General features: G+C 43.5%; 1 protein-coding gene across 1 annotated transcript in view; it reads right to left on the bottom strand.

Moving 5' to 3' along the window:
- Positions 1–20,330, bottom strand: part of PREX1 (phosphatidylinositol-3,4,5-trisphosphate dependent Rac exchange factor 1) — a 221,493-nt gene that overhangs the window by 113,656 nt on the left and 87,507 nt on the right. Inside the window, 4 exon segments of the mRNA XM_043984325.1 lie at positions 2,074–2,175; positions 5,815–5,919; positions 15,509–15,631; positions 19,893–19,964. Coding sequence (XP_043840260.1) covers positions 2,074–2,175; positions 5,815–5,919; positions 15,509–15,631; positions 19,893–19,964 — 402 coding nt within the window.

The raw sequence follows: 20,330 nt of genomic DNA, 5'->3' as shown, positions 1-20,330 counted from the left end.
CACTTGACACTTACTAGCTGTGTGACCCTGGGCAAGTCACTTAACCCCATTGCCCCATTTAAAAAAAATGTTAAAAAAAAAAAAGTAGATGGAGACTTCAGCAAAGTGAGAAAATACTAATCCCCTATTATAGAAACCCTGGATTATACAGCCAAAATAGACCATACAGTCTATTCTTGGGCAATATAAAAGTTAAGACTTTCTGGCTCTTCCCCAGAAGGCTGTCATTTCTCCATTTTTTGCTTTGTCTGTTCCCTCTCAGCCACCCACTCTCCTTGACCTCAGCTGCCTTCATTAGACCAGAGGGGGCCTGGAATGGAGAGACTGAGGGGTAAGGGCTGGAAGGGGGACCAATTGCCTGCCTCTAATTTTTTATATAAGGAAACTGAGGCCCAGAGAAGAGGAATCACACTAGTAATTCCATTGGAAAGAAAGGGTAGGGGGAGAGTAGGTGAGGAATCAGAGAATGTCAAAGCTAGAAAAGCATTTCAAAATCATTTAACCCAACTTCCTCAATTTACAAAGGAGGAAACTGACACCCAGAGCAGGACACAGACTTCCCCAAGGTCACACAGCTAGTGAATACATGGGGTAGGGGAGGGTAGAAACCAATGTCTCTTGACCTCCAGCTGCATCCTAAATGTACTTCAGACTTTGCTGATCCACACTGAAGGAATGGCCTCTAACCCACAATTGGAAAATGTTACCAAAAAGCCCAAGAACTTTAAAAAGATAAAGGCCCCCACAGTGCCAACAGTTCTCTCATGCAACAGTTCTGCGTGTGAGAGCCAGAAGCAGGGGCGCTCTGAGCAGATCCATCCGGAGTGGAGAACACCACGTCTCCCCAAGGTTCTCCCTGGCGTCCAGGGCACGATGCCTGGCCCTCTATGGTCTTCAATAAACACAGCTGGAGGCTGGGAAATCAAGGAAGCAGCAACTGAGGGGAAGCCGGACACTATAAACATCGAGGAGGCTCTTTGTCAAGAATGCAAACCGACCCCAACGCTTAATCACTGCTTCCTGTGGGCTGTCTGCCCAATCCTCCTGCCAGGCCCTTCTCAGGCTCTCATAGTTACTCAGAATATCAGAATAGCAGGGTTGAAAGAGACCTGAGGCAACAGCTAGTCCAATTCCTATGTGAAGAGGGATCCTGTGTGCATCAATCAATCAATCAATAGTGTTTTATTAAGTGCCTACTATGTGCCAGAACACTGCAAGGCGCGAGGGAGATGCTGCCGTCAAGTAGCTCACAGTCCATGGAGAAAAAACAGAAGCATGGCTGTGCTGGTAAATGTTTAACAACCAGGTCTATGAAAAAGAAAAAATCGGGGCAGCTAGGTGGCGCAGTGGATAAAGCACTGGCCCTGGATTCAGGAGTACCTGAGTTCAAATCTGGCCTCAGACACTTGACACTTACTAGCTGTGTGACCCTGGGCAAGTCACTTAACCCCCATTGCCCCGCAAAAAAAAAAAAAGAAAAAAGAAAAAATTTGCACAGGACACACTTTTAAGTTTAATCTGCATTATTAACATTTTCTCAACAAGCAACAAAATAAGAAATCAAGCTCAGATTTGAAGCACTTATAGATCAATCATTTCTTGCTAGCCAGTACAAACCAGCTTCAGAACATCCCCACATACAGGTCTATACACAACAGAGGGGCCGTGCACAAGCAGCTGGGGGAATGAGAATCAGCCTCATATGAGGCAGCACTTGAGCAGGGAGCTTTGAAGAAAAACTAAGGATTCCAAGAGGTAGAGATGGGAAAGAAATTCATGCTGGGTATGAGAGAAGAGCCTCATGAGCCTATCCCCTTCCCCAAACAGAGTGATGTCCATGGACAATCAGACAAAGAGGAGACACTGAGCCTAAGGGACACCTATGACCTCATCATTCTACATGAGCTAATTCCCACTGCCATGTTAGCTCCCCCCACCCCCAAGCCCTGTCTAGCTGGCGACATCTCTCCAGCCTATCATGTACTCCCACTGTGGAGCAGGACTGCAGAAGGTACCAGATACTGGGAAGGTCTGTGAATCAGGATGCAGGAAGAGTAAAGATTTATACACTACCTTGAGGAGCAGAGGGTACTTGCAAATCCTCTGAATCGGAGTCAACAGGTAGCCCTCCAGAGGGATGTCTGTAGTCTTTCGGCCGCCTAAAAGCATACAGCTCTGCAACCAGATAAAAGATATATGTCATGTCCTGGATTCTCAAGTTCTTTCTAACAGTCTTTCCCTATTCCTCCATTCCTCCACGATGCTCACTCTGTCCTAAGATTCTAGTATCCCTTTTCAGCTCTTAGAATCTGTGCTTTAAGGCTCTTTTCAGCTCTAACACTGTATGTTCTAAGGTCCCCTCAAGAATCATAGATGTACAAATGGAAAGGTATCTAGTCCCAATCCCGTCAATTTTTAAAATATTTTTAAAGAATTTTTTTAAGTTTTTCTCAATTACACGTAAAAACAATTTAAATATTCATTTTTGAGTTCCAAGATCTCTTCCCTCCCTGCCCCCCTCCTTGAAAAGACAAGCATTCTGTACAGTCATGCAAAACACATTTCCACACTGACCACATTTAAAAAAAGAGAACACACACCAAAAACAAACAAGAATAAAGAAAATTTCGATAGTATACTTTGATCTACATTCAGATCCCACCAGAGAAAGAACTCTGGAAGTAGATAGCATTTTTTATCCTAAGTTCTTTGCAACTGTCTTGGATCACTGTATTGCTAAGAACAGTTGAGGCATTCCCAGTTGATCATCATACAATATTGCTGGTACTGTGTACAATGTTCTCCTGTTCTGTTCACTTTACTTTGAATCAGTTTTTTAAAGTCTTCTCAGGTTTTTCTGAAACCATCCTGCTTGTCATTTCTTAGAACACAATAATATTCCACCACAATCACATCACAACTTATTCAGCCACTTCCCAATTGATGGATATCCCCTCAATTTCTAATTCTTTGCCACCACAAAGAGAGCAGCTATAAATATGCTTGTACATGTGGGTCCTTTTCCTTTTTCTTTGATCTCTTTGGAATACAAACCTAGTAGTGATATTGCTGGATCAAAGAGTATGGGATTTTACAGCCCTTTGGGAACAGTTCCAAATTGCTCTCCAAAATACCAACACCTTCATTGAGGTAGAGGAAATTGAGGCCCAACATTAATTGTAGATAGGCATCTAAAGTGGAATTCCAACCACTTCAGAGACAATGCTGTTTCATTACTGACTTTTCTTTGGTTTGTTTTGGTTTTTTGTGGGACCATGGAGGTTAAGTGACTTGCCCAGGGTCACACAGCTAGTAAGTGTAAAGTGTCTGAGGCTGGATTTGAACTCAGGTACTCCTGAATCCAAGGCCAGTGCTTTATCCACTGCGCCACCTACCTGCCCCCGACAATGCTCTTTCTATGGTTACTAGGGCACAGCTCCAACACTGCATATTCTAAGGTTCCTTCCAGCTCAAATATTGTGTGTTCTAAGGTCCCTTCCAGTTCTTTCTATTTTCTAAGAACCCATCCAGCACTGATATGTTATATTCTGCTATTAGATTCCTAGCAGATCTGATATCTAGGGACAACTGCTCGTATTAGGCAGTATTCTACCCTCCCTGGCCTTGGGCTTGAATCAATTCCTAGCCAACATTCCAAATTACCTCACCCAGTAAGGACCCTCTGGTCCCCTCTGGTCTGGGGCACCCTGCCCTTGAGGTTACAGCAGCTGTGGAATGCAGGGGCAGACCCTGGCTGGATAGAAAGGGCTTTGTGCTCAAGGGACAACACTTGTTCCAAATGGTTCCTATGACGCCAGCTCAAAGCAAGGTAGGGAGGGGGAAGGAGAAATCAGGGAGGATGTTGCAGCAGCCACATAGGATCTGGGCACGGGACCTTCCTAGCTTAAAGAAACTCAAAGAATGGGGCAGCTAGGTGGCGTAGTGGATAAAGCACCGGCCCTGGATTCAGGAGTACCTGAGTTCAAATCCGGCCTCAGAAACTTAACACTTACTAGCTGTGTGACCCTGGGCAAGTCACTTAACCCCAATTGCCTCACTAAAAAAAAAAAAAAGAAAAAAAAGAAACTCAAGGAATCTTCTAAAAACCAGGTAGGATCACCCTGCATTTTGAGCTGTGATTCCATTCTAAGCTATTAAAGCTATAACACTGAGATGGCAAACCAGAAGGGACCAGAAACATCATCTAGTCCAACCACCTCATTCTTCAGGTGGGTCAACCAGGGTCACTCAAATAGTGAAATAGCAAAACCAAGATTCCAACCCGGATCTTCTGACTTCAAATCCAGGGTTCTTTCAGTGCACAAAGTTATCAGAAGAGGTAGCAGGGAAGCCAGGAGGCCTGTGAAGACTCAACAGATGGCTTGGACTTCATTTCCCCCTTGAGGATGCACAACCTCTCCCAGCTCCCTTCCTCTACCCCCTCTAGTCATCTGCCCCAAGCTGCCTCTTGGCAAAACAGCAGTGAGGGCTGGCATAGAGGGATCGAGGGGAGAAGCAAAGTAAAGAGAGCTGTGAAGCTAGCAGTGTTCTCCTCCCACATGGACATGATCCCAACTGACATCCGGATTCCCAAGGGAAAAAAAAAGAGGCCAATAGTGCCTCACAGAACCATGACCCTTGGCAGGAGGACACAAGAAAAACAGACCCCATGCTGCCCCATGGGGCCCTTCTTTCAAAGGGCTACTCCACTAAAAGAGCTCTTTCAGGCTAAAGTCAAACCAAGCTCTACAATAAATGCTCCTGAAATCTTGAGTCATGCGGCCCTCACTCCATCCTTGTCTAAAATGGGTTAGGTGTCCATGCTTGGACTACCAGAGAGTCCATGGCCTGAAGGGGTAATCTCCCCAAAATGAGCCATGCCAATGTTTAGGAATGCCAGGGCCTGAGGTCTAGGGTATAGAGGAAGGGAGGGAGTACGACACTAGTACCCCTCCCAATTCTCTTCTTGAAAAGTACCGAAAGATCAAGACTACTTTTTTTTTTTTAAGTGCGGCAACTGGGGTTAAGTGACTTGCCCAGGGTCACACAGCTAGTAAGTGTTAAGTGTCTGAGGCCGGATTTGAACTCAGGTACTCCTGACTCCAGGGCCAGTGCTCTATCCACTGCGCCACCTAGCTGCCCCATGACTACTTTTTTTAAGACTACTTTTGCAGGCCTCACTGTCCTTTTGGGGACTTCTCTCCAAAGATTGGGGAAGGGGAGAGAGAGAAACAAGAACACAGCTAGAAAGAACCTCAGATGTCCAAACCCTACATAAGTTGGAAACCTGTCTACAGGTCAATGTGATCGAGCAATTTTTGTTCTACTACGTCCAGTGATAGAAAGCTCTCTGTCTCTCAAGGTCAGTCATTCCACTGTTGAAGTGTTCTAATTATTCAGATGCTCTTCCTAAGATTAAATGAAATTTTCTACACAGTAGTCTGAGTTTTGCCTTCTGGGGCCAAGTAGAACATATTTAATTATTCTTTCGTCGTGTGAAGGCCCTTCAAATATCTGAAGAGAGCTATCATCAGTGCAATCACTTGATTAATCAAAAGCAATTATTCAGGACTTCCTGTGTGCCAGGTGCTACATTAAGATCTTGGGGTACAAAGACAAAAAGGAGAGTACTTGCTCTCAGGAAGCTTATATTCTAAAGAGTTATACATTCATTCAACTTGCCCTTCTCTGGCCTGGTTCCTTGGAGATCTGCCCACTCTACTGCCAAGCCCCATCTCACCCAGGGTACCCTGAGAGGGTCAAGGGGTCCCCAATTAGACTGAGGGAAAGGGAACAAAACACAAGTTTACATACCAAGAGAAAGGCTCGGATGGCAGGTATCTTGTTCAATTCCATCAGGAGTCTCAAAGCTTTCTCATGATTGCTGCAATATTCCTCATATACACAGAATTTGTCCTTCTGTAAGAAAATAGTACACTCTTGTAAGAAAAGGGGAGGGGAACCTTTGGTCTCTTGAGTCAGAATGGATATGGGAGGATACAAGGTTAATAGGTATCAGAGATAGGACTTAAAAGATCATCTACTTCAAACTCTTCCTTTTACAGGGAGGAAACTGAGGCCCAGATGATAGTAGCTGAGCAGAGACCTGCTTCCACGTGCACCTATTCATTTTTGCTCTTTTTTGTCTCCCATTCAAAGGGAAGAACATCAGATTCCCTGCATGTACTCATAAGAGTTTAAGGATTAGCTGATGAGGAGCCTGGCATTATACAACAGACCTATGAGGACGCTAGAGAGCAAATTCAAAAATCATCTGGTAGGTAAGAGGAACCTGGAACTGGAAAGAGAAATTAGAAATCACCTATTCTCACCTACTCATGTTCTATGTGAGAAGGAAGACCCAGAGGATAGAAGAGTTTTTCACAGTCAGCAGCAAAGGCAACACATGAATCCAATGCTTATAATCTTTCTTGAGGTCTTAAGGAGACCAAACACTAGAGCCTAAAGGCTGAAATAAGGCTTGGTCAAACTTGGTCTAAAACACAGTAGAGCTACACAAAACAAACTTGAAATTCTGAGACAAGGCAGTTTTCTTTTATCCATGTTTCCAATGACCTTTCCTTGTTGAATATTCATTACCTTATTAATAAGCTGTGTGGAAAGAACTGGATTCAAATTCCAATTGACATTTACAAGCTGTGTGACCCCAGAAAAATCATTTCACCTCTCTAAGACTTCTAAAATGGCATGACGCCATCAAATGGCTAAACAAGTTAGGGTGTATGAACGTGACAGAAAACTACCATGCGGTAAGAAATGATGAGGTGATGGTTTCAGAAAAACCTTGGAAGACTTCTATGTCCTGATACAAAGTGAACAAGACCAGGAGAACAATTTATATCCAACAATAATACTGTAATCAACTTTAAATTTAAGATTTAGGAACTCTGAGCAACACAATGAACAACCACGATTCCAGAGGACTCAATAAAGCATGCTAACCCAACTTTAGAGAGAGAAGTAATGGACTCGAGAGTGCAGACTAAAGCATATTTCCTTCTCTTTTTTCTTTTTTTTTTTTTTTTGGACACAACTAATGTGGGAATCTATTTTGCTTGACTGTACATGTTTGTAATAGGTTTTGTTTTTCTGCCTTCCCAATAGTTGGGAGGCTATTGGGGAGGAAGAGAACTCAGAACTGAAAATCAAAGAAAATTAGGTTGTTGAGAGGGAAAGTAAGTGGACTGGGAGAGGAGGGGCAATCTGGAAATGGCTGTGACAACAAAACTTATTTTTAAAAAGTAAAATAAGCAGGCCAACAGATAGAGATGGCACACTATCTCTTGAGACTGTTATGAACTGCTTGTAAAATTTACAGAACTATAGGAAAATGGGCTATCATAGTGAAAAGCATCCCTACACACACACACACACACACACACACACACACACACACTTTTTTGGTTTAGAGTATTCAGAAACACGAGTAATAAATGAAATATTAAAGTCATTAACATTTACAGATGCTCGAATTAGGTACAAAGAGATGGAAGCAACAATAGGAGGGCTGGGTCCAACAGGGCTGCCAATGATACCAGGTTCTGCCCACAGTATGATCAGCCTCAGTCATTCTCAGAGATTGGATGTGGATATCTCTTGTTCCCTGAATCTACTGCCATGTGTAAGGATGGTTCCTACTCTGCTGCATGTCACAAAACCTATGAAAGCCTTCTGCTCGCACTAACTTCCCTGATAGATGGGGCCAGAGAGATGGAAATAGTTAATAGGCTGCCACATATGGAAGCGGAAGCTACTGTGCCTTGTATCTGCCATTACACTCTCAGAATGTAATGCCTTAAACCTCAATAACCTCCAAGTATCCAAGCTGCCCCACCTCCTACTATTCCCTTCACCATTACTAGACTGGGGCTTCTATCCCCAACAACTATATTTGGAGTCATCCTTACCCCTAAACCTAACCACCATATGTCAAGCTATTATTTATATCTAAAATAAGTATGCAAGATACTGCCAACTCAGACATCCATACATCAGACAACAGGCACCTCTACACCATGATCCTATATAAGATCAGTGCCTCAGACACCAAGTCTCTCACTGACACCTCAGTCAGGACCCTCAGAACCTAAGAACTGGAGCCAAGTACAAAATCCTAGGTCCATGTCATCCCCTACCATCTAGGACTGGGACAAAGAAACTGGCAGCAAGCATGAGTTCTTGGGGGGAGTCAGGCCCCCTCAGTCCCTAATCATCAGGTATATATTATTGACCCAGATATCCCACCCAATCTGCTTGCTCAACTCCTTGTTTAGAGTGTGGAGAGAGATTAGACTGATTGATTCCACTATGGTGTCTGTCTAATCTGATCCACTATGGAGCATCCCAACACCTCTTCAATTTCATTTCTCCATATCATTCATCTTTGGGACCCTGTCAAGTCATCAACTAACGTCTAGGTCAGTCACCCTTCTTTAACTAAATCTGACTACAAATCTAATCTCCTTTCACTGACACATTCTGACCAAAAGCCAAGACCAAGGAGTCAATCAACCTGATTTCCCCTAACATGAGCATGGTCTTTTATAGGGGATGATGTGGGAGGAAAGAAGGAAGGACCTAGAATTGGACCTGAGCAATCACATGCAAGGCCAGCCAAGACACAAGGGAATCAAGGTGAGAAATCAGCCAACAGATGCTGGGAGATTATGCCGGTCTTCCAGCCACATTTGGATCTGCCAAGAGAAAGGTTTTCCCTAATGACCAGTGCACTCTAGAGAAGAACCAAAAGACCCAAAAAAGGACAGGATGGTATTAGTTAGGAGAGATATGTGTGACAAGAAAACAGAAGGAGAAAACAGAGTGAGAGACTATCCTTGGCAAACATGGAACCCAAAGATTAAGTAAGGTGAATTCCAGTCCCTAAAATCTTACTTTTCTGAGGCTCCAACACAAGGCTAGATCTATAAACAGACATCTACCAGAGAGTATTTGATGTCTCCAGTTGCCTCAAAATCTTCCCTCCCCAACCTGCCTAAAGGTTTGGTATCCCCATCATTGTTCAGTCCTGAAAATCATTGTGAAAAATATTCAATTATACATTGAACCTTTATCAGCCATTAACATTTGGGGGGGGGGGGGAGGTAGACAATGAGGGTTAAGTGACTTGCCCAGGGTCACACAGCTAATAAGTATCAAGCATCTGAGGCTGGATTTGAACTCAGCTCCTCCTGAATCAAGGGCCGGTGCTTTCTCCACTGCACCACCTAGCTGCCCCTAGCCATTACCATCTTATTACTGAATTGATTATCAGAGAAATAACTTAGTACAGTGGTGAAAATAAGATCTGGGTTCAAATCTTGGCTTAACCAATCCTGAGAATGAGGTTATTGTATTGAATGATGCGAAAAGGTCTTCTATCTCTAAAATTTAATGATTCTAAGAGGCATGAGAACAAAACATTGCATATTTCAAGTCAGAGGGTTCAGGCTCTTTCTATGGGAGAGTCTACTACCATCTATGTGACCTTGAAAAAAATCACTTAACCTTTCCAGACTAGTTTCAGCTGAGAGCTAGAAAATAAAGGGATTGGACTAGTGCTCAAAAAGCCCCTTCCAGCTGTCAATCCTGTTATCTATGACATAGGATTAGCTTGCTTGTCCCTGAGGGGCTGGGGTCCAGGGCCCCAGTGAGAGAGAAAAGGGAATAACAATGGAAGGTTCCATTTCTACCCCATTCATACTTTATATCCACTTATTCATCATAAAGATTATTCTAATTTTATGGAAAAGGAAAAGGGGAGTGATATGCTGAAGGTCAGAGAGGAATAAGTAGTGGCCAGGACTTGAATCCATGTCTCCTGACTTCTAATCCATACGCCTAAAGGGACAAGAGTGTGGGAAGCTTGAGTGTGACCACCTAGCTGGTATAGTAGCTTAGGGCATAAAGTCAGGAAGACCTGTTCAAATCTAGCCTCAGACACTAGCTGTGTTATTGTAGGCAAGTGACTTCATTTTTTTGCTTCAGTTTCTTCATCTGTAAAATGAGGACACTAAAGTGCTTCCTATAGCGCTTAGCACATAGTAAGCACCTGAATTTTTATTATTGCTTTTGTTTTTGTTGTTATTGAGTCTAGCATAGTCTGGGAAGGAAACAGCAGTAAGTGAATAGTAGACAGACTAGAGTAGCACAAAGGATTACCCGTACCTGAAGGTTACATGGCCTGATGGAGGCTGAGAAAGGAGAAGTAAGCAACAAGCATTTATTAAATGCTTACCATATGCCAGCTATGGGCAGCTAGGTGGCACCACAGTGCACAAAGCGCTAGGCCTGGAGTCTGGAAGACCTGAGTTCAAACACAGCCAAACTTACTAGCTATATGGCCCTGGGCAAGTCTCTTAACCCTGTTAACCCAGCTTTCTCATCTGTAAAATGAGATGGAGAAGGAAATAGCAAACAACTCTAATATCTTTGTCAAGAAAACCCCAAATGGGGTCATGAAGAGTTGGACATGACTAAAACAACTAAACACAAGCCATGATGCCACCCTGAATGCTAACCCTGATAAATACACACCCGGGAGAGGAAGGAAAATGCCCAATCGATTGAACAACAAGAAAACGTGCCGGACCCTATGCACTAAAGTACAAATACAGGGAAAAAAGAAACTAAGTCCCCGTCCTCAAGGAGCCAATATTCTAAATGGGGAAGACAATAATACACAAAGAGAGCTCAAAAAGGGATGGGGTACAAAATGGTGGGATTGAAAGGAGGAACTAAACTAACTTCAAAACCTAAGGCAAGACTTCCTCCTCCGATGCCCGCTCCCACAAAAGCACAGACTAAGCTACTAACTCAGAAGCATCAGCCATTATTTCTGGAGGGTCCCTGGAATCAGATGACATATACCTCACCCTCTGCCCTCTGGCCAGCCTACCTCCTGCCACTTCACCTTCCATCTACAAGAATTCATGTGTATTCCCACTAGCTCCCCTGGAAGCTGCTGAGCCTCCAAAGAGGGCAAGATAAGTCTTATGTTTGCTCGACTGTCAGAGCTGTTTCCTGGTCCTTCCCTTAGCAGCTTGCTTCTCTCTCTCTCCCTCTCTCCCTCTCTCTCTCTCTCTCTCCCTCTCTCTCTCTCTCTCACACACACACACACACACACACACACACACACACACACACACACACACACAAAGAGGAAGGGGCTCTGCACAGTAGATTGGGGGAAAGGAAGAAAAGGCACTCCCTCTCTTCAGAATGGCTTTGAAAATACCCTTTATCTAACTGTGAGACCCTAGCCAAGTGCTTTCCCTTCTCTAGGCCCAGTTTTCTTATCTATAAAATGAGGGGGGTCTCGCTAATGGTAACTAACCTTTCATCGCTCACATTCTGTTATGACACTGCTAAGTGGCGTTACCATTCTTTGTTCTAAGGTTCCTTTCATATTGATCCAAAGGCACTAGAACTAGCTCTGAAAATCCAAGTTTTAAGATCTCTTTCAGCTCTAATATTCCAAGTTCCAATGTTCCTTCCAGCTCTGACAGCCTATGAAATAGTATCCTACACACACACACACACACACACACACACACACACACACACACACACTTCAGGACTTGGAATACTAGGAACCAATCATTCTGAAGCTTAAGAAAGTTATATTTATCACCTGACAACATGCCCTCTGCTAAACTCAAACCAACCCAATAATTATGTACATTCTGCTGCTCTTTGACTGAGTGTTCTCCAGCTGTTCTTCATGCACGAGACCCCCACAAATATGAAAACTATGCTCTTGACGGCTGAGTGTCTCAAGTGTTTAATTTCCTCCCTGGGACCCTGCATGGGTCTTTGTTGTTTTCTCTTTTTTTTCCCCTCATGAGGAAACTAGCAGTTACATAATGACAGATGTTGGTCATGGGGGTTGGGGAAGGAGGCCGGGCCTTTAAAAAAAAAAAAAAACAGGGGAGATGAGCAGAAGAGAGGCTGCAGCTGCTGATGAGGGACAGCTGTGGGGAAGAGTGAGGCCTGCTCTCGCTCAGGACATGAAGGGCCTGGTACAGACATATTCAGAAGCAGCTGCCATAGCACAGGACACACAGAGTCTAGAGGAATAGAGGCCCTCTTTTATCTGCTCCCTCCTCTTCTCTACCAGCCAGACCACCCTCATAGAATATGGGCCAGTCTCTGGATGTTACTCATGCAGGCAGAACTAAACAATCATGGGCTCCTTCCTTGGAGGGTCCATGTGGATGTGTTTTGTCTCTCCTGCCTCCTTTGGGCCTCTGAACCAAACCCATCTAATCAATAGCTCTCTTCTCCCACGTTGCCCAATGCCTCTCCTGCCCCCCAGTCCTCTCAATGTCTTCCTCTTCCATCAATGCATACCCCATCTCTATGCCTTTGCCCAAGCTCACATAGAAAATTGGATGCAGTATTCAAAGCAAGGGAAATAATGACTTTGGGCAAATTAGTCCTCCTCTCTGGGCCTGCTTCATCATCTATAAAATGAGACCTTTGGAATTAGCTGATGTCTCAGGCACTATTCAGCCCTGCAATTGTTTCTCTAAGAAGGAAGAGATGGAGGAGCCTAAGAATCAATGTTGAAGCTTTGAGCTCTACTCTCCTTTCTCCCTGTGGATGCGCCAGGATGATGTTCCTGCCAGGCTGGGGGAGGAGTAAGGGATGGATCAAGACTCAGGAGGAACAGGAGAGGGAGAAGTCTGATGGGCAAATGAGGTCTTGGGAAGGCCACTTGACTGTGTGGTCAAGGCATCAAAGAGCTGACTGAAGCAAATGCCTTTTCTCTGGCTAATGCACTGATCTGACTTGACAAGTTGCCTATGAAGGGATTCAGGAAAGGATTGAGGGCACTAAGAAAAGGCCCAAGGGCCATTATCATGCCTAATATTTCCAGGCTCCAGCAAAAGGTAATTCAGTGAGGCAACAGGAATCATAAGTGCTAAGAGGACCTTTGAACATAGAATTTTCAAAACTGGAAAGGACCTTCATGCAAGGAATGTCATAACTGGAAGGGATCAGAGAACGTAGGATGTAAAAACTGGGAGAAACCAGCAGGATAGAGCAGTGGATTTGGAAGAGCTTTTCAAATCGCAGCTCTGCCTCCATTACCCGTGTAATTTTTGGCAAATTAAATAACTTCTCTGAGCCTCAATTTTACACAATCTGTAACATTGGGGGAAAGGTTGTTTAGACTCACCAACAAAACTCCCCAAGTACACTCAAACCCAATTAAAATATAATTGGGGGGGCTACCAAAAAATAATAAAAATTAAAATAAAAAAATTAAAATCTAGGGTTCTTTACCCTTTATATATATATATATATATATATATATATATATATATATATATATATATATATATATATATAAATAAATAAATAAATTGGGAGGGGGCGACTAGGTGACAGCTAGGTGGTACGGTGGATAAAGCACCAGCCCTGGATTCAGGAGGACCTGAGTTCAAATCCAGCCTCAGACACTTGACACTTATTAGCTGTGTGACCCTGGGCAAGTCACTTAACCCCCATTGCCCAGCCCCCCAAAAAATTTATTATTTATATATATATAGATTATGTTAATTTATGGTTTTCTAAGTCAATATGCAACCAGCAAGGATCAGTTTGACAGCAATTTGACACCACTGGACTAGATGATCTCTAAGGTCCCTTATAATTCTACATCAATGATACAGAGACAAAAATGAAATTGTCCTTGCCCTCCAACAGCTTACATTCTATAAAGATAGACAACTTGTACACAGAGAAGCATATATGAAATAAATATAATGTATCCAATTCCAGTCACTCTTCTGAGCTCCAGTCCCACATCACAAACTACCTTTGGCTAATCTCAAACAAAATACAGGATACACATCTTACATCTCCAAAAATGAAATCATCATCTTTTCCCAAAAACACTCCCCCTCACAAACTAACAATCCCCTTCCCAGTTGCATCCAGGCCTCCAATTCTGACATCACCCCTCAACTCCTCACCCCAAATACAGAAACTATTGCCAAGTCTTGTTTCTACCCTCACAACACCTCTCATGTCCATCTCCTCTCCTCTCCACTCAAACAGCTACCACCCTGATCAGAAGCCTTTATTAATACAATTGATTAATTAATTAATACAACTAGTCTCCCTGCCTCAAGGTTCTCCCCACTCCAATCCATCAGGCACTTGGCTGTCAGTGATTTTTCTAAAGTGTAGGTCTGACACTTCACCCTTCCAAACACCCAATGACCCCCTGTGACCTCCAGTATCAACTCCAGAATCTTCTGTTAGGCATTTAAAGTTTTTTATAACCAAGGAGCCCTCCCTACCCTTCCAGTCTGCTGTTCAAACAGCACTGGCCTATTTGCCATTCTTCAAACAGGCAAGTCTGTCTCCATCTCTGAGCCTCTGCACTGGCGATCCCCCACATCTGGAATGCTCTCCTCCTCCACCTCAGCCTCTCAGCTTCTTTCCAGACTCAGCTCAAATCCTACTGTGTGCAGGCTTTTCTAAGTCTCTTCTAAAGTGCCTTCCATCCACCCTGCGTATTTCTTATGTACAACCATCTCTTTATATGTCCTCTCTTCCGCCAGAATGTGAGTTCTTTAAACACAGGGTTTAGCATATGCCTGAAATACACTGAAATTAGGGATTCTAAGAAATGGAGATGAAGTAGGAGTACATTTTTGTACAAGGGGCAATCTGTGGAAAGGAATGGAGATTTTAGACATAAGGAAAATTTAGAAGATGAGTTTAGCTGGACTGTAAAATTCTTGGATAATTAATGTATAATAAGGCTGTGCGGTCAGACCTGTGCTTTAAGAATATCACTCTGGAAGCTGAGTGGAGGACGGATTAGAATGCAGACACTTGAGGCAAGGAAGAGAATTAAGAAGCTTTAGTGAGGGAGAAAGGTGTTAAGGGCTCAGGGCAGTGGCTATGTGAATACAGAGAAGGGAAGAGTTTTGGTGGATGTGGGATTGGCAAATCTCAGCCCATGACTGAAGGAGCATGAGGAGTCAGAGGAAAGAGTTCCATTTGCCTTTGAACTTCTCTTGCTCCCTGAGGGCAGTGGCCATGTCTGGACTCTTCCCTGGAGGCTAAAGATAGCCATGTTCCCTACAGATAGGGCACTGCAAGTCTTTGTTTGATAATCTGATCCCAAGTCTTTTCTGAGTCAATCCAGGAAGCTGGCACTCAGTAAGGTACCTTTGGAAAGAGAGGGCAGGGTCTCTGCATGAGAGGGAAAAGGTTAGACTTTCTAAAAATACATCCTTGCTGAGGTGGACTTGAGGCCCTTTCTATTGTTCCAGAGACTCCGGCCTGAGAATGATCTCCCAATCTTCCCCTCTCTTTCCAGACCTTTCCAATCCCTAAGATAAGACCTGCTTGCCTTCCCTTGGGGAAAAATAGAAAGGGGCAGCTGAGCTTAGGGGAAACAAGGGGAGAACCAGGAAGGGATGGCGGTGGGGAGCTACAAGCCTCCCAGACATTGAACTTTACTCACAAATTTTAAGAAAACATTTCCAAGTTCGTGCTGAGACTGAGGCTCAGGTTGTAAACAAAACTCCAAGGCATTCAGGAATTCCTTATGAACCTCCAGGATATCTTCAATGTTGGAAAAGAGAATCTGAGGGGAGATAGAAAGTTCATATTAGTTGGGGTCAAAAGAGGGGAGATCCAAATCCAAATAAATCCCCAAATATTTCCTGAGCCTCCTGCCCAAGATCAAAGGTACTAAGCAATAGAGTCATTTCTAATTCCAGGCCAAGGACAGAGCGAGAGTCAGTGTGAATTTGAGCAAGACATGGCATCTCTGGAGAACTAGTTTTCTCCTTTTTTAAAAAAAATAAGAAGGATGAACTAAGAAAAAAAGATTACACAAGTCTTTGGTTCTGGTCCTCATGGACCTAACTCTCTGGGTAAGGGGAAAAAAACAACCCAAATACCTATAAAATGCAACATTACATCAGAAATGCAATGATGGGAAAGAGAATCATCTGCAGTGGACTTTAGAAGATAGATAAGGGACAACATCAAAAAGAGGAGGAGAATGAGGAGCAATGTGAGCAAAGGTATGCAAGAGTATGAGCACAATGTCTATGGTGGGTGGTGTGTAGAATGATGTGGTTTGGTTAAAGTGTGAAGGTTCAAGCAGGGCAATAGTAGGAGGTTAATCTGGAAAAGTAAGAGGTGTCTCACTTGATACCATGCTGGTCAAATTGGGGAGGATCTGAATTCTAGACTGAAGAGTTCAAATTTTATACTGTAAGCAACGAGGAGCAACTAGTGTTTATTAGAGAAATACATGAGTAGATGATGCATAGGAAAGATTCCAGCAGCAGTAGAAAACATGAATTAAAAGGGAGAAAAGAAGCAGGAAGGCCTACAAAAGGTTATTACAAGAGGACAAGAAGAAATAGGAGAGCCTGTTTTAAGGTACTGAGTGTGAGAATAGAGACAAGATGAGAGAAGCAAGAGATGGATGGTGGGATAATTAACTGAATATATGAGAGGTAAGGGAGATGAAAGGGTTAATGATGGCACCAAGGTTGCCAAACATGGGAGACAGAGTAGACAATGGTGTCAAAGACAGAAATGCGGAGGAAGGGGTTTAGAGGGAATGGATTCCCAATCCCTTTCTTGATAACTGCCTCCTCTGACCCATCATTTCAGGTGTGTCCTAGCTATGATTCTCTTTATTCCCTTAATCTCTAGCCACCTTCTTGGTAATCTCACTATCCATCCCCCTTCCCTCCCCTTTCGGGTTCTGGAATCTTCATCAGAGCAGCTCAGCCATTGTTCCTGGAAGGCCTATACAAATCATCTCCTTAATGGATCAGTTTCCTGACCTCTCTCCCTGGCCAACATTGGGCCCAGGAAAGTAAGCTTCTTGAAGGCTTAACACAGCACATGTTAAATACTTTCATTTGTTCCTTAGGCAATATGTTCAGAACAGAAGCCAGAGCTAGAATTGCAGATCTAGGAATCCTGCACTGAAGTGGCCATTGAAGGCAAGGGGGCAAATGAGATTTCCAGGAAAAGGAAGAAGGGTGTTAGGGAGAGAGATACAAGAGACAGAGAGAAAAACAGAAAGTCGAAGACACAGAAAGAGAGAAAAAGAGACAGAGAGAGAGAAAGAGACCAAGGACAGAGCCCTGGGTAACAGGCACATTAAAAGGCTGGGAGGATGAAGAACCAGGAGAAGAGACATACAGGAGGGTATAGTGGAATCTGAAGGACAGAGTTTCTGGTAGGAGGGGATGGACTTGCATCCCCCTTACTCTCTCTCCTCCACAGCCACCACCCTAGTCAACCCCCTCCAACAACCCCCTAATCAGTTCTCCCTTCCTCCATTGTCACCCCATAACAAACAGACTTATACCAGATGAATTGTCCTTATCCACAGATCTGGTCATGTCAATCCTCTCTACTTAAAACCCTTAAAGTTTCTTACTATTTTATAAAGTAAGTTCAAACCCCTCAGGCCTGCATTTCATGCCCTGGCACAATCTAGCTCTTCTTTAGTCCTATCTCCCCGTCCTCTCCCTCTATGTCCATATAACCACCTCTAACACATTGCCTATGCTTTGCTACCCACAGAACCTTGCTCACTTTATTCCCTAGGCCTGGAATGTCCACCTCATTCCAAGCCAGCTTTTAAAACATTGACAGTATTACTTCATTCTTAAAGTCTTCCTGCCCCCAACCTTAAATTAGCAATAACCATTCCTCCCTGAAATCTCACCTAGTACTTTGTAGAGAGCCAGAGTAATATAGTAGAAAGTATCATATTTAGTTTCTACTATTTACAAGTTGGCATTTAAACTTTATGAACCTTAGTTTCCTCAAAACAAATTTAAGAGTGTTAAAAACTGGGGGCAGCTAGGTGGCGAAGTGGATAAAGCACTGGCCCTGGATTCAAGAGGACCTAAGTTCATACCTGGCCTCAGACACTTGACACTTACTAGCTGTGTGACCGTGGGCAAGTCACTTAACCCTCACTGCTGCACAAAAATTTTTTTTAATTAAAATTAAATTAAAAGATTTTTTAAAAAAAAATTTAATGTTAAAAAATTGTCTTTACATGTAATTGAAAAAAATATTTTTAAAAAAGACAAACCTCAGTTTCCTCATCTGTAAAATAAAAATACCATTTGTGCTATCTCATACTAAGATTTTTAAGGAAAGAACTTGAACATATCTCATAGTTCCCCCTACTATACTGTGAGGGCAATGACTGGGCTAAACTCTGAGTCTCCCCTAGCACATTTGCTGACAGAAAGATTTATGTGAAGTGATGCAAATTTAAGTAAGCAGCATCCAGAGAACAACATATAAATGCTTAAACAATGGGATAGGAAAAGGGAGAAAGGAGGGAGGAGAAGAAGGAAAAAGGAAAGGGAGAGAAAAAGGAAAGAGGAAGAAACTCAATGCCATGTAATGACAACCAAACTTGGGCCCCAAAGAAGAGAGAAAATGTACCTCCCTGCCTTCTTGGCACAAGTGAGGGACTATGGATATGGAACATGGCACATTTGGTCAAGAGTTAATAGATGTACTAACTCGTTCCACAGGATAGCTTACCCACCCACCCACACCCCACCCCATTCCCACCTTTCTTTTTAACAAAAAGATGGCTCTCTGGAGAGGGGAGAAATTTATTTGGACATCAGGGTGATATAAGAACAAGAGAGTAAAAAAAATTTAATTAAAAAAATTATTTAAATGCTGATAAATGTCAGTGAACTGGAATGATCCACTCCTGAGGAAAGAGCTCAGGGCTAAAGCTCAGAATTAATGCAAGCCAGGAGTCAGGCAGGAGCTCGGGGAAAACCCTTTGGCTCCCCTCATCTAGCCCAGGGATGGATACGTCTCCAATCCCCAAGGAGGCAGGGGCAAAATCCAAGCTGCCTTCTGTCCACACGGAGGGATTATTGATTCCTTCCAGAAACTCCACAGGTCAAAGCCCCTGAGAACCAGCTGAGGCCTGGATATTCATCTGTCTTTTCACTCATGTGCACGCAAGCACACACTCAGGAGGAGGCTGGAGAGATAAGCCAGACCAGAATCTGACCCCACATGAAGTGATGGCAGCGGAGGCTGCATCTTCTAGGGATTTTTTTGTTTGTCTGGGAATTGGAGGGAGAAACCTTGGCATAAAAGAGGAGAGACACTTAGGGGACTTAAGCTGGAATGACTAGCAATTAATGCACAGGCTCAGACTCAGAGAGGAGACAGGATGGACCTCAGTGATTATCTACACCAGAGGTGTCAACCACATGGCCCTCAGACTGCATGAGGCCACAAAAGTGTGGCTCAAACATTAAAATGCAACTGGATGATGTTTAACAAAATAAATAAAAACACAAGACAACATAGATCGTGTTAATATGTGGTTTTCTAAGTCAGTGTGAGCCTCCAAGGATCCTTCTGTATGGCTGAGTGGCCCCCTGTTCTATTATAGTTTGACACCTCTGATCTAGGCTAACCTCATTTCACAGTTATGGAAACCAAGAAGTGACTGGCCCAACTAGCAAAGAGCAGGATCAGGATTGGAAACCAGGTTTTCTAACAACAAAGCCTGTGTTCTTCCTTTGTTTACTTGAGGCACCAAAGATGGGAGAATACAACTAAACTCTGGTTCAGACAAGACCAAGGAGTACCACAAAGTTGTGGGGAAATAAGGAAGGAGGAATCCTCTAAGACTGATATAGGTGTCCACAAGATAAGGTGTTAAGCATAAGGTAGAAGAGCTCCTTCAGGTGGGAAAGGGACCTCGGTTCATCCCTGGCTCACTCCTCAAGAGGAAACAGGCTAAAAGCATTCCCACCTCCCTCTGATGCCCCTGCACCCACTATTCTCAATGTCCAGGACCCAGGCGTACAAACCTTGACATTCTCCTCAGTAATGCACTTGTCTGCTGAGTCTGCCACATTCTGCCGGATGCGATGCAAAAAAGCCTAAGGAAGAAGAGAACAAAAGCAAAAGCACAGTTTAGCGTTCAAATGCTCACACTTGCCTAACTTGGTTGCTCTTTCTAGGCAAGAGTAAGTGGGCATGGGCCAACAACATGGGCCACAGGACTGGGCCATGCTGCAGGGACTGATTGAAAGGAAGTCTTCTCACCCTGGGGTCTGTACAGTCAGTATTAATTTAAAGTGTTCCAGTATCCTTTCCCATCCCTGAATCTGCAGAATGTCCCAGGGTTCCCTTAGTTTCCTTGACAGGACCCAAAGAAATTAACCACTTCTCACCCCAAATAACCACCAAATGAATGCACTGAGGTGTACTTAAGCTCACTGCTTAAGTCATTACAAAGGGACTGA

This window comes from Dromiciops gliroides, chromosome 2 (genome assembly GCF_019393635.1).
Source record: "Dromiciops gliroides isolate mDroGli1 chromosome 2, mDroGli1.pri, whole genome shotgun sequence".
Lineage (NCBI taxonomy): Eukaryota > Metazoa > Chordata > Mammalia > Microbiotheria > Microbiotheriidae > Dromiciops > Dromiciops gliroides.
The sequence above is the reverse complement of the archived record's forward strand: the minus strand, read 5'-3'. Positions and strand labels throughout refer to the sequence as shown.